The following is a 24319-nucleotide window of genomic DNA, read 5'->3' as shown; positions in this document are numbered from 1 at the left end:
CATGGAAGTAAATACAGAGGGTTTACTGCAAGGTGCAAGACCTCAAGAACAGAAAGGCTAGATTGGACTTTGCTAAAAAAAAAAAAAAAAACATCTAAAAAAAACCCAGCACAGTTCTGGAAAAACATTCTTTGGCAGATGAAACCAAGACCAACCTCTACAAGAATGATGTCAAGAAAAGGCGTGGAACAGCTCATGATCCAAAGGACAACGCATCATCTGTAAAGCACAGGGGAGGCAGTGTGATGGTTTGGGCGTGCATGGCTGCCAGTGGCACTGAGACACTAGTGTTTATTAATAATGTGACACAGGGCAGAAGCAGCTGAATGAACTCTGAAGTGCTCAGAGACATACGGTCTGCTCAAATCTAGCTAAATACAGTTGCGCAGGATTTCGTAATAGAGACGGACAATGACCCAAAACATACAGCCAAAGCACCCCAGGAGTTTATTAAACCAAAGAAGTGGATTATTCTTGAATGGCCAAGCAAGTGATCTTAACCCAATTGAGCATGCATTTCACTTGTTGAAGACTTTGCAGAGAAAGGCCCTCAAACAAACAAACAGCAACTGAAAGTAAAGGCCTGGCAAAAAAAAAAAGGAATTAAAAGGAAGAAACCCAGCATCTGGTGATGTCCAAGAGTTTAAGACTTCAGACTGTTATTGCCAGCAAAGGGTTTTCAACCAGGTATTAGAAATGAACATTTTATTTTCAGTTATTTAATTATAATGAAATAACTATGATAATAATAATAATATTTATTTTTGTCCAATTACTTTTGATCCCCTGAAATGAAGGGGTTGTGTTAAGAATGCTTGTAGTTCCTCACGTCTTTATGCAGTCTTTTCTTTTAACCCACTAAATTAAAGCTGAAAGTCTGCACTTCAGCTGCATCTGAGTTATTTCATTTAAAATCATTGTGGTAATATGCAGAACCAAAATTAGAAAAAACTTGTCTCTTACCAAATTTTTATGGACCTAACTGTAGTTTAAAACATTCCCAGCATTTCCATGTTTATAATTACACATCCCTTAGTTAGCTAAAACCCACAAAATTCCCTGAAAAGATGGGGGACTCGACCTCAGTGGTGGCAATGGGCCTGAGAATAAGAAATATGAGGCCACACATGATTTCTGATTTTTTCCTGAATACAGGCAGATACTTTTTTAAAATTTATTATGAATATGATGTAATAATTTTTTTTTTCTGATGACATCCAGACTTGATAGTGAAGATGACGAAGTACCTGATAAAATGCAGCACTTCCATAGTAAGACTGGCATGTCTACACCCGCTGAGGGGCACAGTGATAACAATGAGAGCACAAAGACAGAGGAGCCAAATACATCCCAGCCTGGCCAAACAGAATGTAAGTACCATACTGAATAAACTTAGTCTGCCTGCACACTCGATAGCTTTGTTTTTAAAATCTTCTCTTTCACTGAGAATTCTCCTGCTTTCTTTGCAGTAGCAGACAGCAAATTCTGGAATGTATCTGAGGGAGCTGAGCCATTCCTGTCTAAAGTAAAACCAAAGGAAGGTTGCCAAATGGAGGAGGAGGAGGTGGTGCTGGACAACGGGGAGGGAGAAAAAAAGCCCAAGGGAAAGGAAACCAAGGAGCCTGAGAGAGATGTGTACACCTTCCCCGGAGACTCAGACCAAGAGAGTCCCCCTCCTGCCCCCTGGGCTCATTGCACATTCATTCAGCGGTGCAGAAAAAAGAGGGTCTTGCTCAGGCCCTTCTCAGGACTTGGCACCTTAAAGCGTACGTTGCCTGAGACTGCCAAATTGGCAAGATCTAGTCCTCAAAAATCTGAAACAGTACAGCTAAATCGAGGTGGAGGGGTTTATGACTTTGAGGAGGTCAGCTTTGGAGAGGGAGGGGTGGAACCCATAAAGTTCAGAGACAGAGGTGGGAGAAGAGACAAAGAAGGAGAAGAAAGTGGAGTGGAGACAGATAAAGAGATTTTCACGTGTGTCGAGTGTAGCATTTATTTTAAAAAGCAGGTCCATCTGCAAGAACACATGATTGAGCACAATCAGAGTGGCGCAGGGGGTGTCAGGCGGTTTGGAAAGGGCAGCCGCTTTCGGTGCACTGAGTGTGGATGGAACCTGCCAAATCGACTTGCACTTGCTGACCACCATAGAAGGCACGAAGAGTCACGACTGAAGATCCTGGAAGAAATTGAGAAACTGAATGAAAATGGGAAAGCAAAAGAATTTCAGACACTGGACAGCAAGGTGTTGAAAAATAGAAGCATAGACCCGACAGTTATAGAAAATACCGGCCCAGGCTCAGTACTGAGCAAGGTGGTAGACCCAGACACGGTCAAATCTCCACCTCTATCGCCAGTGTCAACACTGGATACAGACCCAGGAGTCCTTGACCTAAAAACATCCCCGCCAAATTCAGTTCGAACCCCAACTCAGACCCGAGCTCTCTCTGCCTACCGTCGCCGCTTTATCTGTACCAAGTGTAACTTCAGCACAAGAACATCCCAGGCACTAGCTAATCACTCCAAGACCCACACCAGGAAAAAGCCCACTCTCCAGTCAGATTCTTCTTCCTCTGGCTCACCACTGAGTTTGGCATCTACTTCCCTGACCTGTGGTCACTGTGGCTTCCTGACCTCAAGTGAATCCATACTGATGGAACACCGGGCACTCGTTCATCCAGGAGAGATCGACGAGTCTGGACAGCGTTTAAAGGCTAGTATGGGAGCAAGAATTTTTAAACCCAACCTAGACCCTGAGTTCGTCTCTGAATCCGGATCTCAGCATGATGCAACTCAAGGCAAAAGCCAGCGAGCAGTTACTGCTTCTGATGACAGCAGAACACCAGACGGCACTACAGCTCGGCCTGTGAGACAGGTGGTCTGTAACAGGAGATTCAGCACAAGAGGCAAACCTTGGACTGATCTGGCCAAGCTTGACACCACTGGGGATGGTGAAAAGCTGCCTGAGAGTGAAGAGGAAGAGCAGGACCAAGATCAGAAGTCAGAGTTTAAGACAGAGCTGTGTCGGGAAGAGGAAAGCTCATCAGTGGAAGTCAGGCCTCAGACTAGAGCACAATCCAACATGGGTGAGACTAAATAAGAACTCAATTGTTAATTTCAGAGTTATAATTTACCCTTGATTGATAGAAATGACAGAAAATTAGCTAATTATTATTATTTTTTTATTCAGATTTCTTGATGCGCATCCACTGCCTACTGTTTGAGTTAGATTTTGTGATAATTTTAATCAAAAGTTCATTTTCTTTCCTTGATAGATGATGGCTCATCGCTGCAGAGTGCTCCATTACCGCTCCCCACCAAGAAGAGCGAAAAGGACGATGACAAGAAGGAAGCGGAAAAAGACGGGAAGGTTTTCTTTCTGAGGAGGAGCACCAGGGTCGCTGCCGCTCCTGTAGAAATTGACAGCGACGACGACGAAGACATTGACGAGGAACGTGTGCGACGTTTCCTGTCAGAGGGCGTCCTGGATGAAGACAAAGACGAGATTGATGAGGACACAGAGGCGCTGAAGAGCGTGGAGAGGAAATGCCCCTACTGCCCCGATCGATTTCATAATGGAATTGGGCTTGCCAATCACGTGAGAGGCCACCTGAACCGTGTGGGCGTCAGTTACAACGTGCGTCACTTCATATCCCCGGAGGAAGTCAACGCGATTGAGAAGAAGTTTTCTTATCAGAAGAAGAAAAAAAAAGGTCAGCACCCTGTCGCATGTGTTTCTTAGACTATGTAGATGTCTTTGCAGATTTGGAACCCCGTCTTTTTATTGTGTTTGGAGTAAAACATCTTTACAAGAAGACTCTGATATAGGCTATCATATCTCACATCATATTTTTATACAAGTTTTTACATTTTTTTCATATTTTTCTCCGTGTTTAATTTTTTGTTGATGTGATGAACACTTTGAGAAATGTATATTGAATTTCTATAATATAACGCAGTGGTTTGTAACCTACCGGTTAGTTCTTTGGCTTAAACTATGTCCACATATTTATGGCTATTTTTGTAGCTGATGTTTGCAGATGTTCATGTAGCTAATCTGATAAATTTACATGTCAGCCACTCGTAACCTTGCTTCAACTGTTCACCTCAAAACTGAGAGAAGTTAAAACTTAGAGGGCCAAGTTTTCATAACCCTAACCCAACTCTAACCCTGTATGAACATTTTTTGTGTGTTAGTTTTCTTTGTTCTGGGATTGCCAAGACTGGGAAGAACAATTCAATAATTGGGTAGTGTTAGGGTCATCATCACCAATGATGACTTAAACCTTCGAAAGTTAACCTGCATGTCTCTTCCTGTGTTTTCTTTGTTTACGGTTTTTGGTTTAGTTCAAGTTAGAATTCAAGTTTATTTATAAAGCACTTTTAAAACAACATCTGTTGACCAAAGTACTGTACAATAAAAATAGTCAAGGCAAAAGACATAAAATAGGATAAAGGTAGAAGGGAATAGAATTATAGAATGATAATAAATAAAAACAATAGTAACAGGCTCATACTGATTTAAAAATGGGTCTTTAGATGGGTTTTAAAAGTATCCAGTGTTGTGGAGGTCCTGATATGCAGAGGCAAAGTGTTCCACAATTTAGGCGCAGTCACCACAAATGCCTGGTCTCCTCTGTGTTTTAATCTGGACCTTGGGACAACTAGGAACATTTGGTCCGCAGACTTCAAAGATCTTGCAGGTGTATACCAGGTTAGTAGATCAGAATTACATTTTAATAAATGCAATCCGACTTTCACTTTTTATAGAGACTCTTTACCTTCATATTCTGCTTATTAACAAGCAGAAAGCAGACGCCAGAAAGTTTAATCTTTGAACTGCATATTCATATGCAGATATCTGTTCCTACAGATAAGTCCAACAACAACCCAACAGTTGGTGGAGGCATGAGAGATTTCACTTGAGACCACCCAGATAGGGGTGCTAAAGGAAAGTTCAGTACACTAATGAATAAAATTCATCTCTTGAGAGCCATGATTATTCAAAGTTTCATGGCAGTTATTTTTGGGGTTGGCTTGACCAAAGTGGTAACTCAGCAAATGACCAACAGACCAACACACCAGCATTGTGGTGTGTGGGGTTTTAAAAGGAAAAGTTGTTCCATCAATTTGTGGGGGTCAAAATAAAACAAACAAACAAAAGGTTGGGAACCATTGGCATGACATGCCTTACTTTACATTCAATCATTTGCATTGCTTCTTTCCCCTGTAGTTGCCAACTTTGACCCGGACACTTTCAGTGTGATGCACTGCGAGTTCTGTAGTGCTGGCTTCGATACCCGGGCTGGCCTGTCGAGCCACGCTCGGGCTCACCTCCGTGACTTCGGCATCACTAACTGGGATGTTACCATCTCCCCGATCCACATCTTGAGGGAGCTGTTCTCCAGCAGGCCTGACCTCGTAATCCCCACGGCTCCACCTCGGAGTTCTGGCTCTCCAGTGGAGGAAGACGAGGACGATGATGAAGACGAGAGAGACCTAGAGGATGAAGGGGAGGGAATTGTTAAAGTAAAGCTGGAGGAGGAGACAAGCGAAAGGACCCTGAGTGCTGCTGTTTCTGATGTGCTGCCTTCAGCATCTCCCCAATCCTGGAAGAAGCGGGACGGAGCAGAAGAGTGTAAAGGTGAGTTTCTATTATTGGTCCATCTTTAAAAATGGGAATGTGATAAACAGACCTTACTTATTGGTTGTGTGATTAATCTGCTGGCTGCTGATGGCTCTGATGGGTCGCTACCTTGTCCACGTTTGAAGTTTGAGCTTGGCTCTCTGTTGCCTCATAAAACCAAGATAGAAGGAGATAATGATAAAGCAGTTAGAAATGTGTTTTGAAGTTACTGCCTGTCCTCGGTGGGAAGTACTGGAGTCAGGTGGCTGCTGAGAAAAATCAGCCTTTGCGCGAGTGTGTGTGTGTGTGTGTGTGTGTGAGGGAGAGAGCTGGAAAGAGTGAGAGAATCCCTGATGCCCATGGTTGATGTGGCACTCGGTGCATTTATCCCAACCTCCGCCTCCACTCGATTGGTCACGCCTTAGCTTAGCGGTGCATATGGGGGCAAAATGGCTGCTTCCACCTCCCCGCAGACCCAAACAATAGCGGAAAAACTGTCTGGCTTCAGCTGCCGGGAGTCCGATGCACTGCGGTTGCGGACCGGTGAGTACCGCGCGCCGTAATTCCCGTGCACCGCGTGCCCTCGGATCGCGCGGCGGCTTCTTCGCACTGCACGTCTGGCGCCGCATCTTCTGTCACAATGTAGCCAGATTAACAGCCATTAAAAAGAAAGAAAGAGAGAAAGAAAGAAAAACTCTTTATCACGTTGGAGACCGCGTAAAGAAAATGAGTGTCGCGTGCAGGTAGCCTGTGACACGCATGTCAGAAGCTCATAAAGCGGGTCATTGTTATTGTTTCGGGTTTCCTGATTTTGCACGCGGGGATAGATTGTGTGCATTTTGGCTGTTGTGATACTATTGTTGCAGTTTGTTTTTTTCTTTTCAATACATATATATGTGAGTGTGTGTCTGTGTGCTTTTCCCCCTCTATTATACACGTATCGAATGACGTCCAGTATTTCCAATGCTGCAGGATCTCTAAAATTACCTACAGTTGCCCAATCCTCGCCATTTTACTTTGCTTTGATTTTTGATAGAGGACACGCTGTGCCTTCAAGTGCATGCTTTTGTGCATGTCTCTTTTTTTCTCCCCCTACAATAAACTGACCGCGAGAATAGTCGGGAAACGTGGTAACTTTGTTGACCCAAAGTAGCAGCAGTTAGTAACCGGTAATCTTATTGCAACTTATCCGGATCAACCAAGTATAATGGAAGTATCACTTTTACTTGGAAGTGTCGGGTTGCTCACTCTCTCTCCGCCCGAACGGGCACAAAGTTAGCGTTTGCCACTTTGCCTCCGATCTTAGAAATTAGCCCTGTGATTATTTGGCGTTGTCTTTAGCATAATAAACGGTGTTATAACGCTGCGTTCCGGGGTGTCACATCGCTGCTCTTTTACAGTCAAGAGATGAACTGACAAGCGCAGAGCCGCCCACCAGACAAAAAGCATTGTCTGTCTCCACGTCTCTTTTGATTTACCGATTTGTCGCAGAAAATGGCACTTTTGTCCCAGGAATGTCTGACTGCGGGGAACCAAGACTGTCGCGTTTGTTTCATACTGTAGTGCAGTTATTACTTTTTTTGTTTTGTTCTTTGGCTTTTTTTTTTTTTTTTTGACAGGGATTCATTACTTGAATTGTTTTTATGCATATTTCCCCCACAGAATGCATTACAACGCGCTGCTGTAACAAGGAGGGAGAAAATAACAGGGCATTGAGCTCACAGGACTGAGCTGATTTTTCAGCTCACAGCCTGATTCTTTTCTTCTTTTATCCACATATACATGCATTTAATGCGTGCATCTGCGTTTGATGCAGTTTATTTATTTATTTCCCCCAATGTATAATTAGCTTTGAGATGCATCCCTCAGACTGCTATTTAATGTGATTTGTCATGACATTCATCACTTAGCCTAATTACTGTGGATTTTCTGCACTTAACACGGATACGGTTGTGTTTTTAGGCGATGACGAGGGGGGAGCAGAGGAAGAAGATGAGGAGGAGCTGCAGCAGCTATCAGCCCTGGACGGTTTGAGCTCAAGCCCCGGGAAAACGGGGCTGCGCGGCGTGAACACGGACAGCCGCTCTCCTGGGGAGGATGCAGACACCGCGGGTGAGGCAGGAATGTGGGAATGCTGACCTCAGAGTGTTTACAGGGGATTGGATTTGCTACAGCCAAGCCTCATCATAGCTGTCAGTGGGAAAACTGTAGTGGTAACAGAGATGCTACAAGAGAGGGGGTTATCACAAGGGAAATCCTGAGAGGAAGACAAATCTTTTAGGGGGTAATTAGAGCACCCCTAGTACTGTGTAACGCGTATTCTGGGATATCTGTGGTCTCTAGAATAACCCGAGCTGGTTTTAAAACTGGGGTGGCTGTCGCTCAGGAAGTAGAGCAGGCTGTCTGCTAATCTGAAGGTTGGTGGTTCAATCCCTGACTGCTCCAGTCTGCATGCCAAAGTATCCTTGGGGAATATACTGAACCCTAGGACCTGGTTCATCAGAGTGTGAATGTTAGATTATGATGAATGTGTGTGTGAATAAGGCTCGTAGTATAGATGCTTTGTATGCAGAGTAGAAAAACACTATGTAAGTGCTCAAGCTGCCTAAAAACAGATGTCATCTGTAGCGGTTTGAAACATTTATAACATTTGTAAGACACAGCTTATTACCCAGTCTTATGCTGTCTTTCACACTTGTGCAGACAACAACTTGAAGTGTGAGGTGTGCGAAGCTCAGTTTGAGACCAAGCGCGGCCTCTCCATCCACGCCCGCTCTCACTTGCGCCAGCTGGGCATCACCGTTTCAGACGGCAGCGGGACCTCCATTGAGCTCCTCCGCCGGATTGCCAAGGAGCGCAAAATAAGCTCGTCTCTTCAGGAGCCACTCGTAGCTGAGAGCCCCTCCCCGTCCGTTGCCCCAAAAGATGAGGACATGGACTTAGACGAGAAACCCATCCCTCTGTCCCTCTTGGCCAAAGCAGCGAAAGCAGTGCCGCTCTCGTCCTCCTCCACACCTTCTCCGGGCGCCTCTCCGGCTCCGGCTCACTCCGGCTCTCCTTCCTCGGTAGTGAAGAAAGCCCCCATTTCCTCTCTACTACCTGTGTCTTCCCCCTTGCGCTCTCCTGAGCACAAGGCAGGGGGCATGAAAAACTTGACCTCTAACCTCTCCGGCTCAGCAACCATTGCAACAGCCAAACCCCTCTGGGCGCCAGAGGAGAATGATGCTCCTCTTAACCTCAGTAAGTGTCGCTGTCCTAGCTGATGACTGTTTTATCTTTTCATTGCTTCATGTTTAGTCATTTCTTTCTTCTGTTCATAGCACTGGAGGTTGACCCCAACAAAGACATTGTTTGTCAGCTGTGCGGCGCCTGGTTTGAAACCCGGAAAGGCTTATCCAGCCATGCTCGAGCTCACCTGCGGCACTTTGGGGTGGAGTACTCGGAATCCAAGGGGTCTCCCATCAGCCTCCTGAACCGGCTCATCGACACGGATGACTTTAAGCACAAAGCCAGTGCATTGCAGCTCGACAACCACACAGAGCCACGGAGCCTCGCCCCCACTACGCTCTCCTCCTCAAAGCCATCCTTGCTGACACTCTCCTCCTCTTCCTCTTCATCACTCCTCTACAAGGTGACCACGACCGGGAGTGGATCAACATCCAAAGCTACCTCTTCCTCTGCCTCATCTATACTTGGCCCACCTGCCAAGCGTCTCAAGTCCTCTTCCATGCAGGTCTTCCGCCTCAGTAGTGGGGAACTTATGGCCCTTCCACACAGTGAGTGTTGTAGTATCCATGAAATTAGACGATTTATAGAAGCATAATGCTTTCTCTGTTTAACGCAAGGTCAAACTTTCTCGTCCCTAAGGTGAACCTCCAAAGGAGATAGGCTGTGAATTCTGTGGGGAATATTTTGAGAATCGCAAAGGGCTGTCTAGCCACGCTCGCTCTCACCTGCGTCAGATGGGCATTACCGAGTGGTCCGTCAACGGCTCTCCGATTGACACCCTGAGGGAGATCATCACGAGACGGGGCCTGCCTTGCGCCCTCCCGCTGAAACCTCTCAAAACCCCACCGCCATCTTCTCCAGGACCGCCTCGTTCCCCCCTTTCGGTGTCCTCTTCTCCTTCAGCTACTCTCCTCAGTCGCCTGCCCTTCGCCTTCGCCCGCCCCTCCAGTCCTCAGCCCGCCGTGTCCAAGTCGAGCTCGGCTCCACCAACGCCTTCTAGCGGGCTGATTCTCAAGCTGAAGCCTGAGCCAGTGCAGGTAGAGGTCACCACGCCTGGAGCTGTCGGGAGATCTGGAGGGTTTTCAGCGGAGTCTCTCAACTCTAGCTGGAGGAGCTCTGACAGTGCGTTTCCTCTCAACTTAGGTATTTGAATCCTGTTTTGTCTTCAGTGCTTATTTAACAATTGTTAAGGAATAATTTATAGATAGGGGAAATCCCTTTCAAATGTACTGGCATGTCTAGTTTGTATTCATTAATCATTTATTATTGTTTGCTTCACCGACTGAATTAACCTCAGTTTAGTCAGGAGCATTTTTTAAGACAATCAGCGGCTACTTGGTGCAAGCCAAGCAACATCTCTGTAAATAACAGCATAAAACCACAAAATGTTTTTTCTGATTTTAGTTCTTTGTACAAATTATTAAAAAAAAAAACATTTTAAAAGTAGGGAAATTATGATTAACTTTTGGACTAAGGCATGCAGGCTGTTTTCCCCCTTTTTGAGAATATTTGGTAAGTTTTACAAAGCATAGACTGTATATAAAAGATGGTCTTAGCTACTGCGCTACAACCCATTATTTGGCAATGTCCTTTTTTGAAGCCTCAACTTCAGCATCTTTGTGTGATGGCAAATATGTGTGATGGCACTGGTTGCTCATGGGCTAACCACTTTTCAGTCAAATTTTATAGCAAATCTTGATTTGCTGTGGTCCCTCGTTTATCGCAGGAGTTACGTTCTAAAAATAACCCGCGATAAGTGAAATCCGCGATGTAGCCAACTTTATTTTTTACAATTATTATAGATGTTTTCTCAGACAGGCATGAACATTTCCACACTTTTCTCTCTTGTTTAAACAATCTCGAAGTTCAAACCTTCGTAAAAAAATAAGTCCAGTATTATAGAATGAAACCAAAGATCAAACCCTGCTTTCAGGTCCAGAACATGGGAATAGAGCAGCTGCGAGAGAATTCAACATTAATGAATCAATGGTATGGAAGTAGAGGAAATAAGAAGAATGAGTTGTAAAGTTTGACTTATCTGACTGTTTGGTTTCGCTTAATGCGCCTCATAATGCAATGTGCCTTATGGTCCAAAAAATACGGTAACTTCTACCTTCCTTTAGCATGTCCAGAAGTCCAACTTTTTGTGCGATGGTTAGCATCTTCCTCTGCCTTTTGGATGCTACCGCAGGTGCCTTTGACGGTGCAAAACGTTTCGTCGACATTGTTGTGTTTGTTGGGGAGAAAACGTACAAACATACAGTACAGCACTTCAGAGTCACACTGCTAGCGATGGAAGATTTATGTAAATTTAACTGAACGCATTCGGTACTGTACAGGAGACACGGTACGGAGGAGATTGACTGACAGTGGTCTACAGCCAATCAGGACGCAGAACAAAATGCGCTGTAAAAAAAAGAAAAGAAAAAGCATGCAAAATTGCACAAAGTAAATCCGCAAAAGCAGCGAGGCTGCGAAAAGTGAACTGCGTTATAGTGAGGGACCACTGTATTGTCCTTTTAGACGATGGTTTACAAAATTAACATCATGTTTTAGTCACTAAAACTGCACTACTAGTCACTTTTGCCCATAAACGCATCAGGAAAGTGTTTGCTGAGGTCATAGTTAAAGTGAGCCGTGGGTCATGCCCATAGGCTTCCATATAACCTTATGTCCCCCTACTGGTCATTAGAAAAATTACAAGTTTAAGACATCTGCAGTTACTTCCACCTTTTACATACAGTCTGTCTTACAGATTAGAGTAGGACAAGTCTTCTCGTGTATCTCATGTAATGCTAAACAAACAATGCATGTAAATGTAGTGTATTCCTGGTAAAAATAACTGTATTTGGTAGTCGTGTGTGATCCACTGTATGTGATAACAGAGTGCACATTTTCACCTGGTATCTCTTTAGCCATGGCCCATGAGGTGGAGCCTACGAGGGATATCCGTTGCGAGTTCTGCGGGGAATATTTTGAGAATCGCAAAGGCCTTTCTAGCCACGCCCGCTCCCACCTGCGACAGATGGGCATCACAGAGTGGTCCGTCAATGGTTCGCCCATCGACACCCTGAGGGAGGTTATGCACAAGAGAGGGGTGGGTGGCTCCTCGCAGTCAGACCAAGGAGTGAAGAAAGAGTCCAGCCACGGAGCGAACAGTCCCTCCTGGGAGAGCACAGGGGGCGCCAGCGGCTCCGAGGGTTTGGGCGCTTCGGGTTACCAGTCCTCCAAATTCCGTAAATCTCCTCTCAGCTTGCTGCAGTCAGGGTCAAGGCTCCATAAGCAGGGTTTGGGGTCTGTGGGCCCATCTGCTACCCCATCTGCAGGGAAGTTTTTCAGGATGTCCCCACTGGGGAAAAGGCCTCTGTCTGAGGAGGCCCAGTCAGTGGAGACTGCGCACTCATCTCCACATCAGCTTAAGACTTTCTCATCCCTTCCACATGATTTCTCCTTCAAAAGAAAACCTTCCCCAGACAAGCATGCACACCAGGGTAAGATGCAGTTTTTCTCCACTTGCCCTGAACTTCATCTGATACCAATCATTATCCGCTAAGAAAAGGTCTTCTCTTTACTCCTTCCCTGTATTTTTCAGATCCCAGTTGTGAGCTGTGCGGCTTCTTCTTTGAGAACCGTAAGGCTTTAGCCAGCCACGCGCGAGCCCACCTGAGGCAGTTTGGCGTGACCGAGTGGTGTGTAAATGGATCCCCTATCGAGACGCTTAGCGCTTGGATGCGTAGCAGGCCGCAGAAGGTGTTGGAGATGCACCGCAGCTACATGCAGGGTAACCGCACCACCCTAAAGAAGGTGAGGAGTGGCAGTCAGTCTTTGGTAACGCATTTCAGCCGAATAACTCAGATCAGTGCAGCAAGCCGAGCCGCTTGGTCTTATTTTAGGCCTGTGATACTTCAAAGCCCGTTGTGACTGCTGTGAACATTTGATTTTAAAACAAAAAAACTGGGAGTTGTAAGCGGAGGAGCCCGCGCCTCAGACAAAAGTGTCACAGCTATGCAGCGAGAGATCATAACCCACTGTGCTACTTTCCTGACACGCTCACTTTCCTCTCAGTGTCTTTGAATAGGCGTCATGCTCGGAGATCTAACGAGCCCCAGCTGGTGGCACGACAGACATTTTGTGTCACGGAAAGCCTCAGACGTGTAGTCTCGCAGCTTTGAGCCTTACTGTAGATCCTGTGTCTTTTACACCAAGCAAAAATCACTGTGGGGACAGATGCCAGAACAACTCAGCTATTGACTTGATAGTTGCCATAGTAACCAGGGTGCCTGGCAGCTTATGTTTCATCTTCAGATAAATTATGGCGTGCTGTTGATAGAAGAAAATGTATGTTTTTTTCCCCTTTTTTTCCCTCCCCGCCTGAATTAGTTTCTGGTGCATTTGCGTCACTGTCACACCTTTTCCCTGAGTGGTGATGTGACACACATACAAAATAGATTACCTTTTAAATGTCCTTGTAATCATATTATTTTTTCATACAGACGTAGTCAAACTAACCTCGCTGTAGGATTTGATTGGCCTAAGTTATGACTGATGTCATGGTTAAAAAGGGTGTAATAATATAAATACCATTAATATTATTAGTGAGCTAATAAACCTGGGCAACTGTTTGACCTTTTCAGTGGAAAGGACGTGTCGCTTTTATTTCCTATTGCTTAATATGTTTGACATAAAGAACAGTTTATTATACCGTGACATCTTTGAATCAGGGGGAGATTTTATCCACTTATAAAAATCCACAGGGAAAAACACCCCATTAATGTTAGCTTGAAGCTAATAGTGACTAGCAAAAACGTATATAAAGTCTTTATATACTACATTAAGTTTACAGTCATAAATGGGTTCAATGCTTTAACAACACAAAGAATACAAAAAATCAAAACGGTAAAAGAAAATGGAAAATAGATGCAGTGATGTATTGAAACATGCAAACATTCATGAGGCAAAATCAGAATTTGTACAATTCTAACAAGCATCAGTGTAAATATTTAAGTAATATTTAGGCAGCTTTCTTGTCAAGTAGTCTTCAGGAATAGTTCTCCAGGCTTCTTGAAGGACATTCAAAGCTCTTCTTTGGATGTTTCTGCCCTTCCTTCTGTTCTCTGTCAAAACAATCCCACACTCCTTCAGTAATGTTGAGGTCCGGGCTCTGGGGACTGATGGTGTTCTGTTTTGGATTTTCCAGGTATACTTAGTATGACTGTGGCATAGCTAAATGAAGCCTCCACTACTTCTTTCATATATATTAATGTTAATTTGAACAAAAAAAAAGATTCATCAGTCTTATCAGACTGATTTTTGTTCAGATTCTTGTGTAATTTGGCATAACATCAGCTTTTTTCCGTTTCCCTTCCTTAAGAATGGCTTCTTGACAGCCACCCTTCCACTGAGAGCATTTCTGATGAGCCGTCAGTGAACAGTAGATGGATCAATTAAAAGTCCAGATGCATCTCTCAAGTCGTGTGTCATCCCTTTGCTGGATTTTTCTGTTTCACAAGACTTTGAGATACTCTTCATCTGCTCTACTTTTAAAAAAATGACTCATTGCACACCACGACAAGACCACTTTACAAAATTGCAAGAAGGTCTGGCTCCTTAGAAACAAAACATAAAGAAATGAGTGGTGGCTCAAGACACACATCACTGTAGGTAGACATTAAATGCATGAACCACAGCACTCAGACTTTCCTTCAAGTCTTAAAGTGGAGTAAATATGGCTGTTTGTAAGCAGGTATAGACTTCATATCGGAAAGGTATGGCCTGTGTCTTATTTGTCTGTTTCATCTTTTGTTCCGTCTCTCAGTTTGTGATCATTGCCGCTGGCTGTAATGGGGGTCACTGCCCCCGATGCTTCTCTTAACACTGGCACCAGAAATTCAGTATTTGTCTGGTTCTACACTTTACTGGTATGATATGTTGGAATGATTCTAACCAGTATCACAGGAAAAAAACGCAAAACAGTATTGGTGTCATCAACCCAGTGAGCCTGGACTGCCTTGGATGAAGAAATACTGCATTAGCACACGTTTTGAACGCCCACATTCGGACAACTTTTGTGATGATAGCTCTTTTTTATAGACATGTAGACCAACACATTCTGACCAGTCAGTAAGGCCAATATAACTTATATAAGTAAGTTTGCTGATCCAGGCACTATTTGGGATAATTGATCTAATTGGAGCTGTTTTGGCAAAATGTTTTGCCACTAGTCAGTCGGCAGTATTGCCCTTTGGGCGATAAAGAGGCCTTTCTAACACTTTCTGTAGCGAGCTAAACCTGTCTGTCCTTGATTGAGAGATCAGTCGCTCATCCTTGGAGATCTTTTCGGCTCGGTTGCGTACACAGCATGACAGGTTTCCAATGATTTAAGTCAGGGGACCATAAGAGCCCCATCAAAGCCTTCAGTGTTTCTTCAAGTACATCATCGTGGATTTTAAGGTCTGCTTGGGCCAACTGTGCTGTTGCAGAAGTCGCCTCTTTAGTTTCAGTGTCTCAGCTGTGTGACATTTAAAGCTGGAGATTTGTTGATATTTGGGGGAATGATTCTTAGATTTTCTTCATAGTATATGTGCTGTTTTCTTAGGTAAATTTTGGGTAGACTACTCTTCTAAAAGAGGAAGTCTGACATCATTAAAATGTATTTTCTGAGGTTGTATTTATTTACAAAAACTTTGTATCTGTACACGATAGCAAACAGTGTGTATTCTTTGAGACTAGATGACACAAGGGAAGAGTGGATCTGCACATATCCAGCTTTATTGTCTGTTTTACTGTAAATGGGAGCATACTTCCCAACAAGAACAGTGAGGTATATGAATCAGAACCTGAAACTAGCAATTTAGGCGGTAAACTCATTAGAAAAGCGTTTAATGAGCTTATAGATCAAGGGTCATTTTCTCAATAGACTTTTATACATTCTGACTTACAATCATTATGCAGCCGCACATTCCACAGCGCCTATTCAAAATGCAGGTTTAAGGTACTTTCCCATTTGCTTGACTTTTCAGACCCAGAGGCCGTGTCTCTTCAGTATATTTAGCTAAAAGCTAGTTGGCTAGTTAGTTTCACTGGGGTCATGTGCCAGAGCATATCTTGGCTAGTACCTGCCACACAAACACATAGACACAATCGCAGCACATACTTAGCACATTAAATGGAATCACATTATTATTTGTTTTAATTATATTTACCTATAAATATTTAAAGGTAAGTGCACTGGAGTAAGTTTTTTAGCCAGGTTTTTACAGGAAACAAACAAATTAGTATACTCTAAGTAAATTTAAGTACTGCGGAAATAGTTTTAGGTAATACATGAGTAATTTAAAGTATTGCATAACTTAAGGTATTTTATAGGAAAGAAGACAAATGTAAGTAGTTTTAATAACTGCAGAATGTCTTGGTAGGTTTGCAGAAAAACATAATATTTCGCCATCTTGCATCGATTGCTGTGCTTTTCAACATCCGGGTGTTATTATGGAGAGTCCTGGCATTGCCTAACTTCCAGGTATTTTACAGGAAAAGAGACACTCCTTTTCTTTAAAAGCTATGTTCTAACAGTGGTTTAATTCACCCATAACAGGACCCTGACCCCGAAACACACAGCTTATGTACGATGTAAGTTTGGGAAATATTCCTCCAAAAGTTGATTCTGTTCATCTGGATGTAGCGTTTTGTGGGAGAAACGTTTCGTCACTCATCCAAGTGACTTCTTCAGTCTCAGCTGACTGCAGGTTTGCCCAATCTTATAAACGGTACATTTGCATAATGACTGAAACCAGCCCACTGAAGGAACAATGGGCTGGGAGGTCAGTTCCTTAATCATAATTATGCAAATTCTCATGACCATTGATCAACAACCACTGATCAAAGCCCACTGATCAATGGCCACGAGTACCATTCACAGAGAGTTGGGGAATGGCTGCAATCACAGCATTGTAAGATGGCGAAAGATGCACCCTTAGGCCCCCTCTTCAATTCAGAGATGGTCTTTCCCTTTTCACGTAAATGGCCTCCTTGACTCCGCGCTCAAATCAGCGTTCCACCCTGTCCAAGATGTGAACTTCCTCATCATTGAAAGAGTGTCCACTGGCCTGTCGGTGTAAATAGACTGCAGAGTCCTGGCCTGACGAGGTAGCTCTTCTGTGTTGTGCCATCTGCTTCGCCAAAGGTTGTTTGGTTTCCCCAATATATAAATCCTGGCAATCCTCCTGGCACTTAACAGCGTACACTATGTTACTCTGTTTGTGTCGGGGGACCAATTTTTGCTGCAGCGTGTTTTGGGGTGTAAAAGCCACAGAGACCCGGTGTTTAGAAACAATGCGTCTCAGCTGCTCTGATACTCCTGACACATATGGGATCACTACAGGTTTTCGCTTGGGCAGTGGTTGTCCTTCTCTCCTGGATCGGCTGGAGGTTTCTTTTGGCGCCTTCCCAGCTTTGACAAAAGTCCAGCTGGGATAACCACATTTACTCAGGGCCTTTTTGATGTGCTGTTCTTCTGCCTCCCTGGCCGCTGTGTGTGTGGGGATGGTGTTCGCTCTGTGTTGTAGCGCCCTGATGACACCCAGTTTGTGCTCCAGTGGATGATGAGAGTCGAACCTTAGATACTGATACGTATGTGTAGGTTTATGGTACACGTCAGCTTTGATCAGTGGGTTTTGGTCAGTGGTTGTTGATCAATGGTCATGAAAATTTGCATAATTAAGATTAAGGAACTGACCTCCCAGCCCATTGTTCCTTCAGCGGGCTGGTTTTAGTCATTATGCAAATGTACTGTTTGGGGAAACCTGCAGTCAGCTGAGACTGAAGAAGTCACTTGAATGAGTGACGAAACGTTTCCCCCACAAAACGCTACGTCCAGATGAACAGAATCAAATTTTGGAGATCTCCTTACCTGGATGATTGAGCATGCATCAAGATGGGGAAATATTGTTTCTCCAAAATTGCAATAAATTTGCACACCACGTTAAATTACTTATGCAGTACTTAAATGTAATTACATTACATTACAATTTGTTTTCTTTTCTGTAAAATACCTTAGGTTATGCTATGCTTAAAATCACTCGTGCTACCTATAATTGGATACGTACTACTGAAATGTACATACTGGTATGATTATTTAATTTCTTCCTGTAAAAACCTGACTTGTTACCACCTTATTCTGCCGTTCCTGCCTTTAAGGAATTTGTAGGTAAATATTGTACTTTCAAATAAAATACACTGAAATAAAATTTTATTGCAGGGGAATTACACCCTTAGTCACGCGCTGTGTTATAAAGTGTTAACCTTTTTGCTGGTCTCCAAAACAACAATGGCTAGGGTTGTGGTTTTCACTGATGGTTGAAACTCCATCAGTGAGTTTTAAGTGTTGCCAATATCTGCAGTTATCCATGTTAATAGAGCGAGTCTGATGCTCAGCTCAGCTATAGGTTCCCGTTATTTGATGCATAGGTGTCAGTAGAAGCCCAAATTAGGTCCCCATATGTCTGCAGATCTTTTGCCTTCCCTATTAATCACATTTTTTCATCCATTTGCTTTGTAAAGCTCATTGGAGGGTCTGTTAATTTCTAAGTGCTTTTATTGTAATCAGACTTCTAATTAGTATTTTATACATGACGGGTGTGAGAGAATGGTCAGCAGGGACAGCTGGATATATAGTGTGTAATACTAATAATTAAAATAAGTAGAGAGAATCTTTTCTGTTACAGCTGCCTAATTCATTAACACAGCTAGATTGGTTGTAGTTAGATGCACTGTCCAGACTGTAATTATTGTAATTTTGTGCATGATTACACATTTTTTGCATAAGTGCTGAAAGAATTAGGTGGGAGCTAAAACCCTTTTAACATGTAGTGCTCAGATTTTAAGGGCTTAAACATTCTGTACAAGGCTACGTTCACACTGCAGGTCTTAATGCTCAGTTCCGATTTTTTGTCTGCTTGTTCACACTACAAATAAAATGCGACAGCAAACGCGCTCTAGTGTGAACGCTCAAAGTGGCCTGCATGCACAAAAGAAGATGTCACACACAACGCGCTCTGTTTAGACCCAGAGCAAACAATATTGTTTGACTGATGGCCCTTAATAAAAAGACTTCGGACTTTACGTTTCCCAATTTTTGCTTTAAGTTATTTTGTTATTTACATAATAATGTAAATAACCTAATAATTATCATTATTGCTGTTCTTAGAGGAGCGGTGCTTCAAAGGATAGTTGCAGATTTCTGTCAGAATCTGCAGATTATACAGTACAAATAAAATGTTCACGTTTCTCCAACGCTGTCTTCCCAACAGTTTCACTGACATCTACACTGGATGGCCAGGAAGCGTTCGCGATGTCTTCTCCGGAGCTGATAATTGGCGTCTGTCTTGTGTCAGTGACGTAAAAGACGGATTTAATGCGACATGACCATTCAAACAGCAGTCGCTTTCTAAAACATCGGATATGTATCGGATTCAGTACCACATACAAAAGTGACCCACATCGGATTTGCAAATATCGGATTTGTGCCGTTCACACTGTCATACCATGATCGGATATGGGTCGCATAGGGTCAAAAAATCGGATTTGATGCGCTTTCGCCTGCAGTGTGAACGTAGCCAAAAAGTCTTGAGCCACCCCCTCATTTCTATATATCTTGCTTCCAAGGAGTCTAGTAGTTCTCCAGGCTTTCTGAAGGTCTTTGAACATTTTTTTGTTGACCAGCTCGAGGGATGAACCAGTGTTGTGTCTACAGATAATGGACAACTTAGCAAAAACCAACTAGCCTGTTGCAAAAACAAAATTTCCCCCATTATTTAACTGAATCTATTAAAAATGTCAAAGATTACACAGTTTGAGAGACATAAAATAGTATTTTTGTACCAACAAGGTGAACCCCCCAAATAATTAGGCTAAAAGGGTGTGTTCTTAAATTGATTAAACTGGACAACTGGAGGACAAATGTAGTGGGCCTTAAAAAACAACCTAAAGCTGAAGTCCTTAAGAAATCCAACAAAGACCTGACACTGAGAGGTGGATCAGCCAGTGGTTCTGGGAATCTTGTTAGAATTGATGTAATTATAAATGCAGAAAAGTACAAATAGAGTTTGAACCACCCTACAATACTGTAAAGTGGAAAGTGTCAGAACTGGACAAAATCGAGCACAGGACTTGTCAGATTATGAAGAGACAAAGTCAGTATTAATCTAAATGTCACCTCATACCTCTCAGACACAGGTGATCATCTTTTAACTAACTTTGTGTTGATTAACAGCTGCTGAGAACAATTTGTGTCCAGGTACTTATGAACCCCACTAATATGGGTGCTGTGTACTTGAAAGGGGCTAATTACAACACAGTTGTCCTTATAGCAATATAAACCTAATCTACTGAAAAAAGATACACAGATGATGATGATATAAACCCACTTAAATTAAAGAAAGTGAAGATACAACAACAAAAATTATAGTAGTTTAAATACTGTCTCTGCACTAAATAGGAGGCTAATGCTAGTTCCTGGCTAGCTTAAATTAACAAGTCAGTCCCAGCACCGGGCCAGGAAATTGTTGGCAGATATCCTCCCCAAAATGAGTTCAAAAAAAGTCACATAACTTTTTAATTAGTAAGTAATGAGCTTTAGAGGAACTGGTGGTAGATTTTGTTACCTTTGGATAGAGCCAGCCTAGCTAACCGTTTTTCTACTTTTTTGCTTGAAACTAAGCTAACTCTAGCTTCCAAGTTACAAATTTACTCTGTTCATATGCCTTATTGGTATATAGGAAGAAATTCAAAGTCTTATCTGGGTTCTTATTTACTTTTGTTAATGTGCCAGTGTTTCTGTTTACATGGTAACAAGTATACCAGGACTCGCCAGTCTTTTTGTAATTTACTACTGATAAGATCACTCATTTTTTCCATGTTCCAGAAGAGCAGCTCACTGCTCACTGCGGATTCTGATCATATCCTCCCCATCTCATCGCAGAAGGCTTCCTCTTCCTCCTCCTCTCAGTGGTCTTCTTCTTTGGCTGTCAGCCTGGTGCGTCCACTGAGCCACGAGGTCAGCCAGGGCTCTTCCAAGACTGCAGAGGAAGAAATTGGTACCAACTTCCAGGGTGCTCCCATCAGGGCTGGTCGCAGCAGTCCCAGTCTCTCGCGGCTCGGCAGCGGCCACCCGCTTCAAGCACAGGTGGCGCGCAGTGAGCTCAATGTCCGCCTGCCTAGAGGTACGTGAGGATAGAGCATATGTCTTGGCTCTCAATCACATAGGTGCATACATATACAATGTATTATATATTCTCAAAAAATCAGTTGTTAATACTGGCATTAACAAGCCCTTGACAGGCGAAATTACCCTAATTTTTCCCTTTTTTCAGTCAATGTTTAACTATTTTACATTATATTGTTAAGGAAATATTACAATGTTATACATATTTTAGATTTAGGCAGAAAACTGAACCCCTTTTGACTTTAAATGACTGAATTGCCTCTAAGCTATACTGACATTGAAGCATTTTGGTGTAGCTCTACTTTGCACCAACCTCGTTTGTTACCTCCTCCTCTTGCTCAGGTTTTGAGCGTCGGCCGTTGAAGCACCCATCTTGCCCGGACGGAACAGAGAGGGATAGCGGCCCTCCTAAGCCCCCGCGCACAGGCACCGTCCCCGCCCTGGTGCCCAAACCACCCTCCTACCCGCTGGTCAAAGTGGTGGGCAAGTTCTACACCCTGAAGTGCCGGTATATGAAACTTGTGTCTTGGGATATAGCTTTCCAGGACCCAGGAAAAACTGTTCAGGGCTCTTAGCATTAGAAATTTGGAGACTGTAGCATTAATAGGACTGTCTGCCTATGTTTTAAATAGTCTGTTAATCCCCCAAGCAGCAATCCCTGTTCCCACGCCCTGTCGAGCAGTACTCCACTTTTAGTTGCTAATGCACTATATTGAGAAGAGCGAACCATTTGGGATTTTCAGGGAACATAAATGAGCGCTTAAGTTCTGATATAGCTGCAGCACAAGTGGCAGAATGGGCCGCCCCTGAGAGACAGAGAATCTGGCTTAGCGGCATCGGATTGTGTTTTATCTCTTTGTGTTAGAGCATAAGTAGTTGCATTCATTTTACTGCCTATCGGTAACGCCGTAAGTGATAATTTCCAGCCTAAAAAGTGTGTTTTTGTTCATCAGATTCTGTGAGGTCGAGTTCCACGGTCCGCTGTCGGTGCAGGAGGACTGGATCAGACACCTCCAGCAGCACATTCTCAAGATGAACTACAACAAGCCCGCTGCTGCCAAAGCAACAGCCACCGAACCACCTGCCCTAGCTGACGATCCTGTGCCGCTCCAGGCCTCTGTCCCAGCCTCCACCTCTACCTCCAGAACCACCTCTACCGCACCGGCTCTCACTTCCACCTCAAACAGCAACACGACTCCCAAGAGCCGCTCCCCCTCGCCCACGGCCGAGTGCGCTCCTGCCATCACTGCCACAGAGATAGTTCAAGTCTCAGAGGAGCAGCCAACTCTAACTCCAACTCCTATTCCTCTCCCCACCCAGACAGCGTAAGCTCACATTCATCACCTGTACTCATTTTATTTCTTCCAGTTTCTACTTGTTCACCCGTTTCTGTCCTTTGGCCTTCACAAAGTGGTGTTTAGGAGGAGCATTCTCCCTCCCAAAGAGCCCTCTGAGCCCCAAGCACCTTTTGAAGCAGCTTTCTAGACTGTTACTAAGTCCCGTTGCCATGAGAACGAAGCTCCACTGGCTTATCTGCACACCAGGGATGGGTGATTACGGGAAATGTCCAAGGTTATAAGGAGAGATGGACTAATGTTTGTGTTTGCCTTGTTTATATTGAATGTTCAGATGTGGATCATTACTGTACCTCTCTCATTCACTGGGCGATTTAGGGTTTAATATAACCCTTTATTAAACTTTAACACCTTGTCTACTACAACCGTCCCTCCAATCTTCTACTTATGAACAGCGCATTAAAAGACCTGTGAGATTTTGACCATTGCTTACCAGGATGTTGGTAGCTTTGACTTCTCACCCAAAGGTCCTGACTGAGATTAAGCGACAGTTCTAATCATGCTAGTCTTGCGGTTCAGACTTTAAACATGTGATAACACTTAGTGTTAATAAAGGCACTTTTAATGTGGACACTCAGCACTTAATGATACAATTTGAATAGGTTAATATGATATAGGGATGCACCGATATATGGGCCTAACACTGATATTGGTTGATATTGGCCTCGTTGAACAATATCTGCTCATTGGCAAATAAGATGGGATTTACAGGAATCGGTGGCCTGTTGTGATTAAAGGGACACAGCATGGGAAAACCAGACTAAAGTCACAAAATTTTTAAATTAAAAATTCAAACTGTGCCTGATCTTTGAAATATTGTGGTTTGAAATGACCACAGGTAAAAGATGGAAAACATTGCCAGCATCACCTAGGAGGCAAATTTTTCTGGTTGACTGGCTCAGCTGTGGGGTTTTCCCCCAAGTGCAATTTATTTTCAGTTTATCCATCAGAAAATGTTCAATAAACTAAATTTTTAGGCATAGTTTGAATAAATATTCCAGACAGTAAAGTTAAGGTAACAAATATTGGAAATATTGAAAAGTCAATTAATAAATATTTCTTTGTTCTCCTAGAACGGGGGTCTGCAACCATTACTGTCAAGAGAGACAGCTTTGAGCAATTTTTGTTCAAACCTATTTGAGGATTTTAAATTTAATGTTGACTAAAATCTAGTTTAGTAGGAGGCAGTGCTCCTTTTTTCCCCCTTCAGCTACAATCAACCATCTGATCTACAAACAATCACATTGATATCCGCTAATAAATACAAAATTTAAACTTGAGCTCACTGATATCAGCCAGTTGAGCCTGCTATTTCCTGATAGATTTATAATATATCTATATTGTCCTTTATAACAACCAGTAAATTAAAATTAAACTAAAGATGAGGTGGGAGAAACACCCTTCATGTTATGAATGTTATGAGTGTTGCACAGTTTGGCCACCAGAGGGCACTCTGCAACTTCACTGTTGGCTACAATGTATAGAATGCCACAAAAACAACAACCAGCTGATGCGATGAGTCAGGCAGGGCAAAGAAATAATTGCACATTCTAACAAATGTTAGACAAATCTGCATATGTTTCGTGCGTCTGAAAGCACAAAAATATTTGAGTTTTTAAAGCACCAAATATCAGTACCGGTGTCAGTCTTAAAAATCCTGTATTGTTCATGCGTCAAATTTAAAAAAACGTGTCATAGGAAGTGAGCAAAAGAACCACAGGTTTGCGACCCCTGTCCAAGAACAACAAAAACATCAACAAAATTAGATAAAATGTTACCTGTAAGGTCCCGGAGTCAGTGCATCCCTAATGCGGATTGACAAAGACACATTCCGACTGACTGAAGGAACAAAAAGTGGAAGCACACCCAAAAAGGGAAACTCTTTACTCTATGAAG

General features: G+C 43.3%; 1 protein-coding gene across 6 annotated transcripts in view; it reads left to right on the top strand.

Moving 5' to 3' along the window:
- wizb (WIZ zinc finger b) overlaps positions 1–23567 on the top strand; it is a 29731-nt gene extending 6164 nt beyond the window's left edge. For 3 of the 6 annotated variants that reach the window (XM_087839572.1, XM_006805058.3, XM_006805060.3), the window contains 14 exons: positions 1222–1370; positions 1470–3083; positions 3273–3710; positions 5231–5641; positions 7586–7735; positions 8327–8863; positions 8944–9399; positions 9491–9994; positions 11767–12342; positions 12444–12655; positions 20769–21066; positions 21411–21576; positions 22022–22393; positions 22480–23567. In XM_087839572.1, the coding sequence (XP_087695698.1) occupies positions 1222–1370; positions 1470–3083; positions 3273–3710; positions 5231–5641; positions 7586–7735; positions 8327–8863; positions 8944–9399; positions 9491–9994; positions 11767–12342; positions 12444–12655; positions 20769–21066; positions 21411–21576; positions 22022–22393; positions 22480–22489 (5893 nt within the window). In that variant the 3' untranslated portion in view covers positions 22490–23567. Of the gene's footprint in view, positions 1–1221; positions 1371–1469; positions 3084–3272; positions 3711–5230; positions 5642–7585; positions 7736–8326; positions 8864–8943; positions 9400–9490; positions 9995–11766; positions 12343–12443; positions 12656–20768; positions 21067–21410; positions 21577–22021 lie in introns of all 6 variants that reach the window. The other 3 variants (XM_006805059.3, XM_087839574.1, XM_087839573.1) reach the window with 3 other exon arrangements.
- The last annotated feature ends 752 nt before the right edge of the window (positions 23568–24319 follow it).

The sequence above is a fragment of the Neolamprologus brichardi genome, chromosome 4 (genome assembly GCF_056152115.1).
Source record: "Neolamprologus brichardi isolate AB-2024 chromosome 4, ASM5615211v1, whole genome shotgun sequence".
Classification (NCBI taxonomy): domain Eukaryota; kingdom Metazoa; phylum Chordata; class Actinopteri; order Cichliformes; family Cichlidae; genus Neolamprologus; species Neolamprologus brichardi.
Note: the sequence above shows the minus strand (reverse complement) of the source record. Positions and strands in the feature narration are given on the sequence as shown.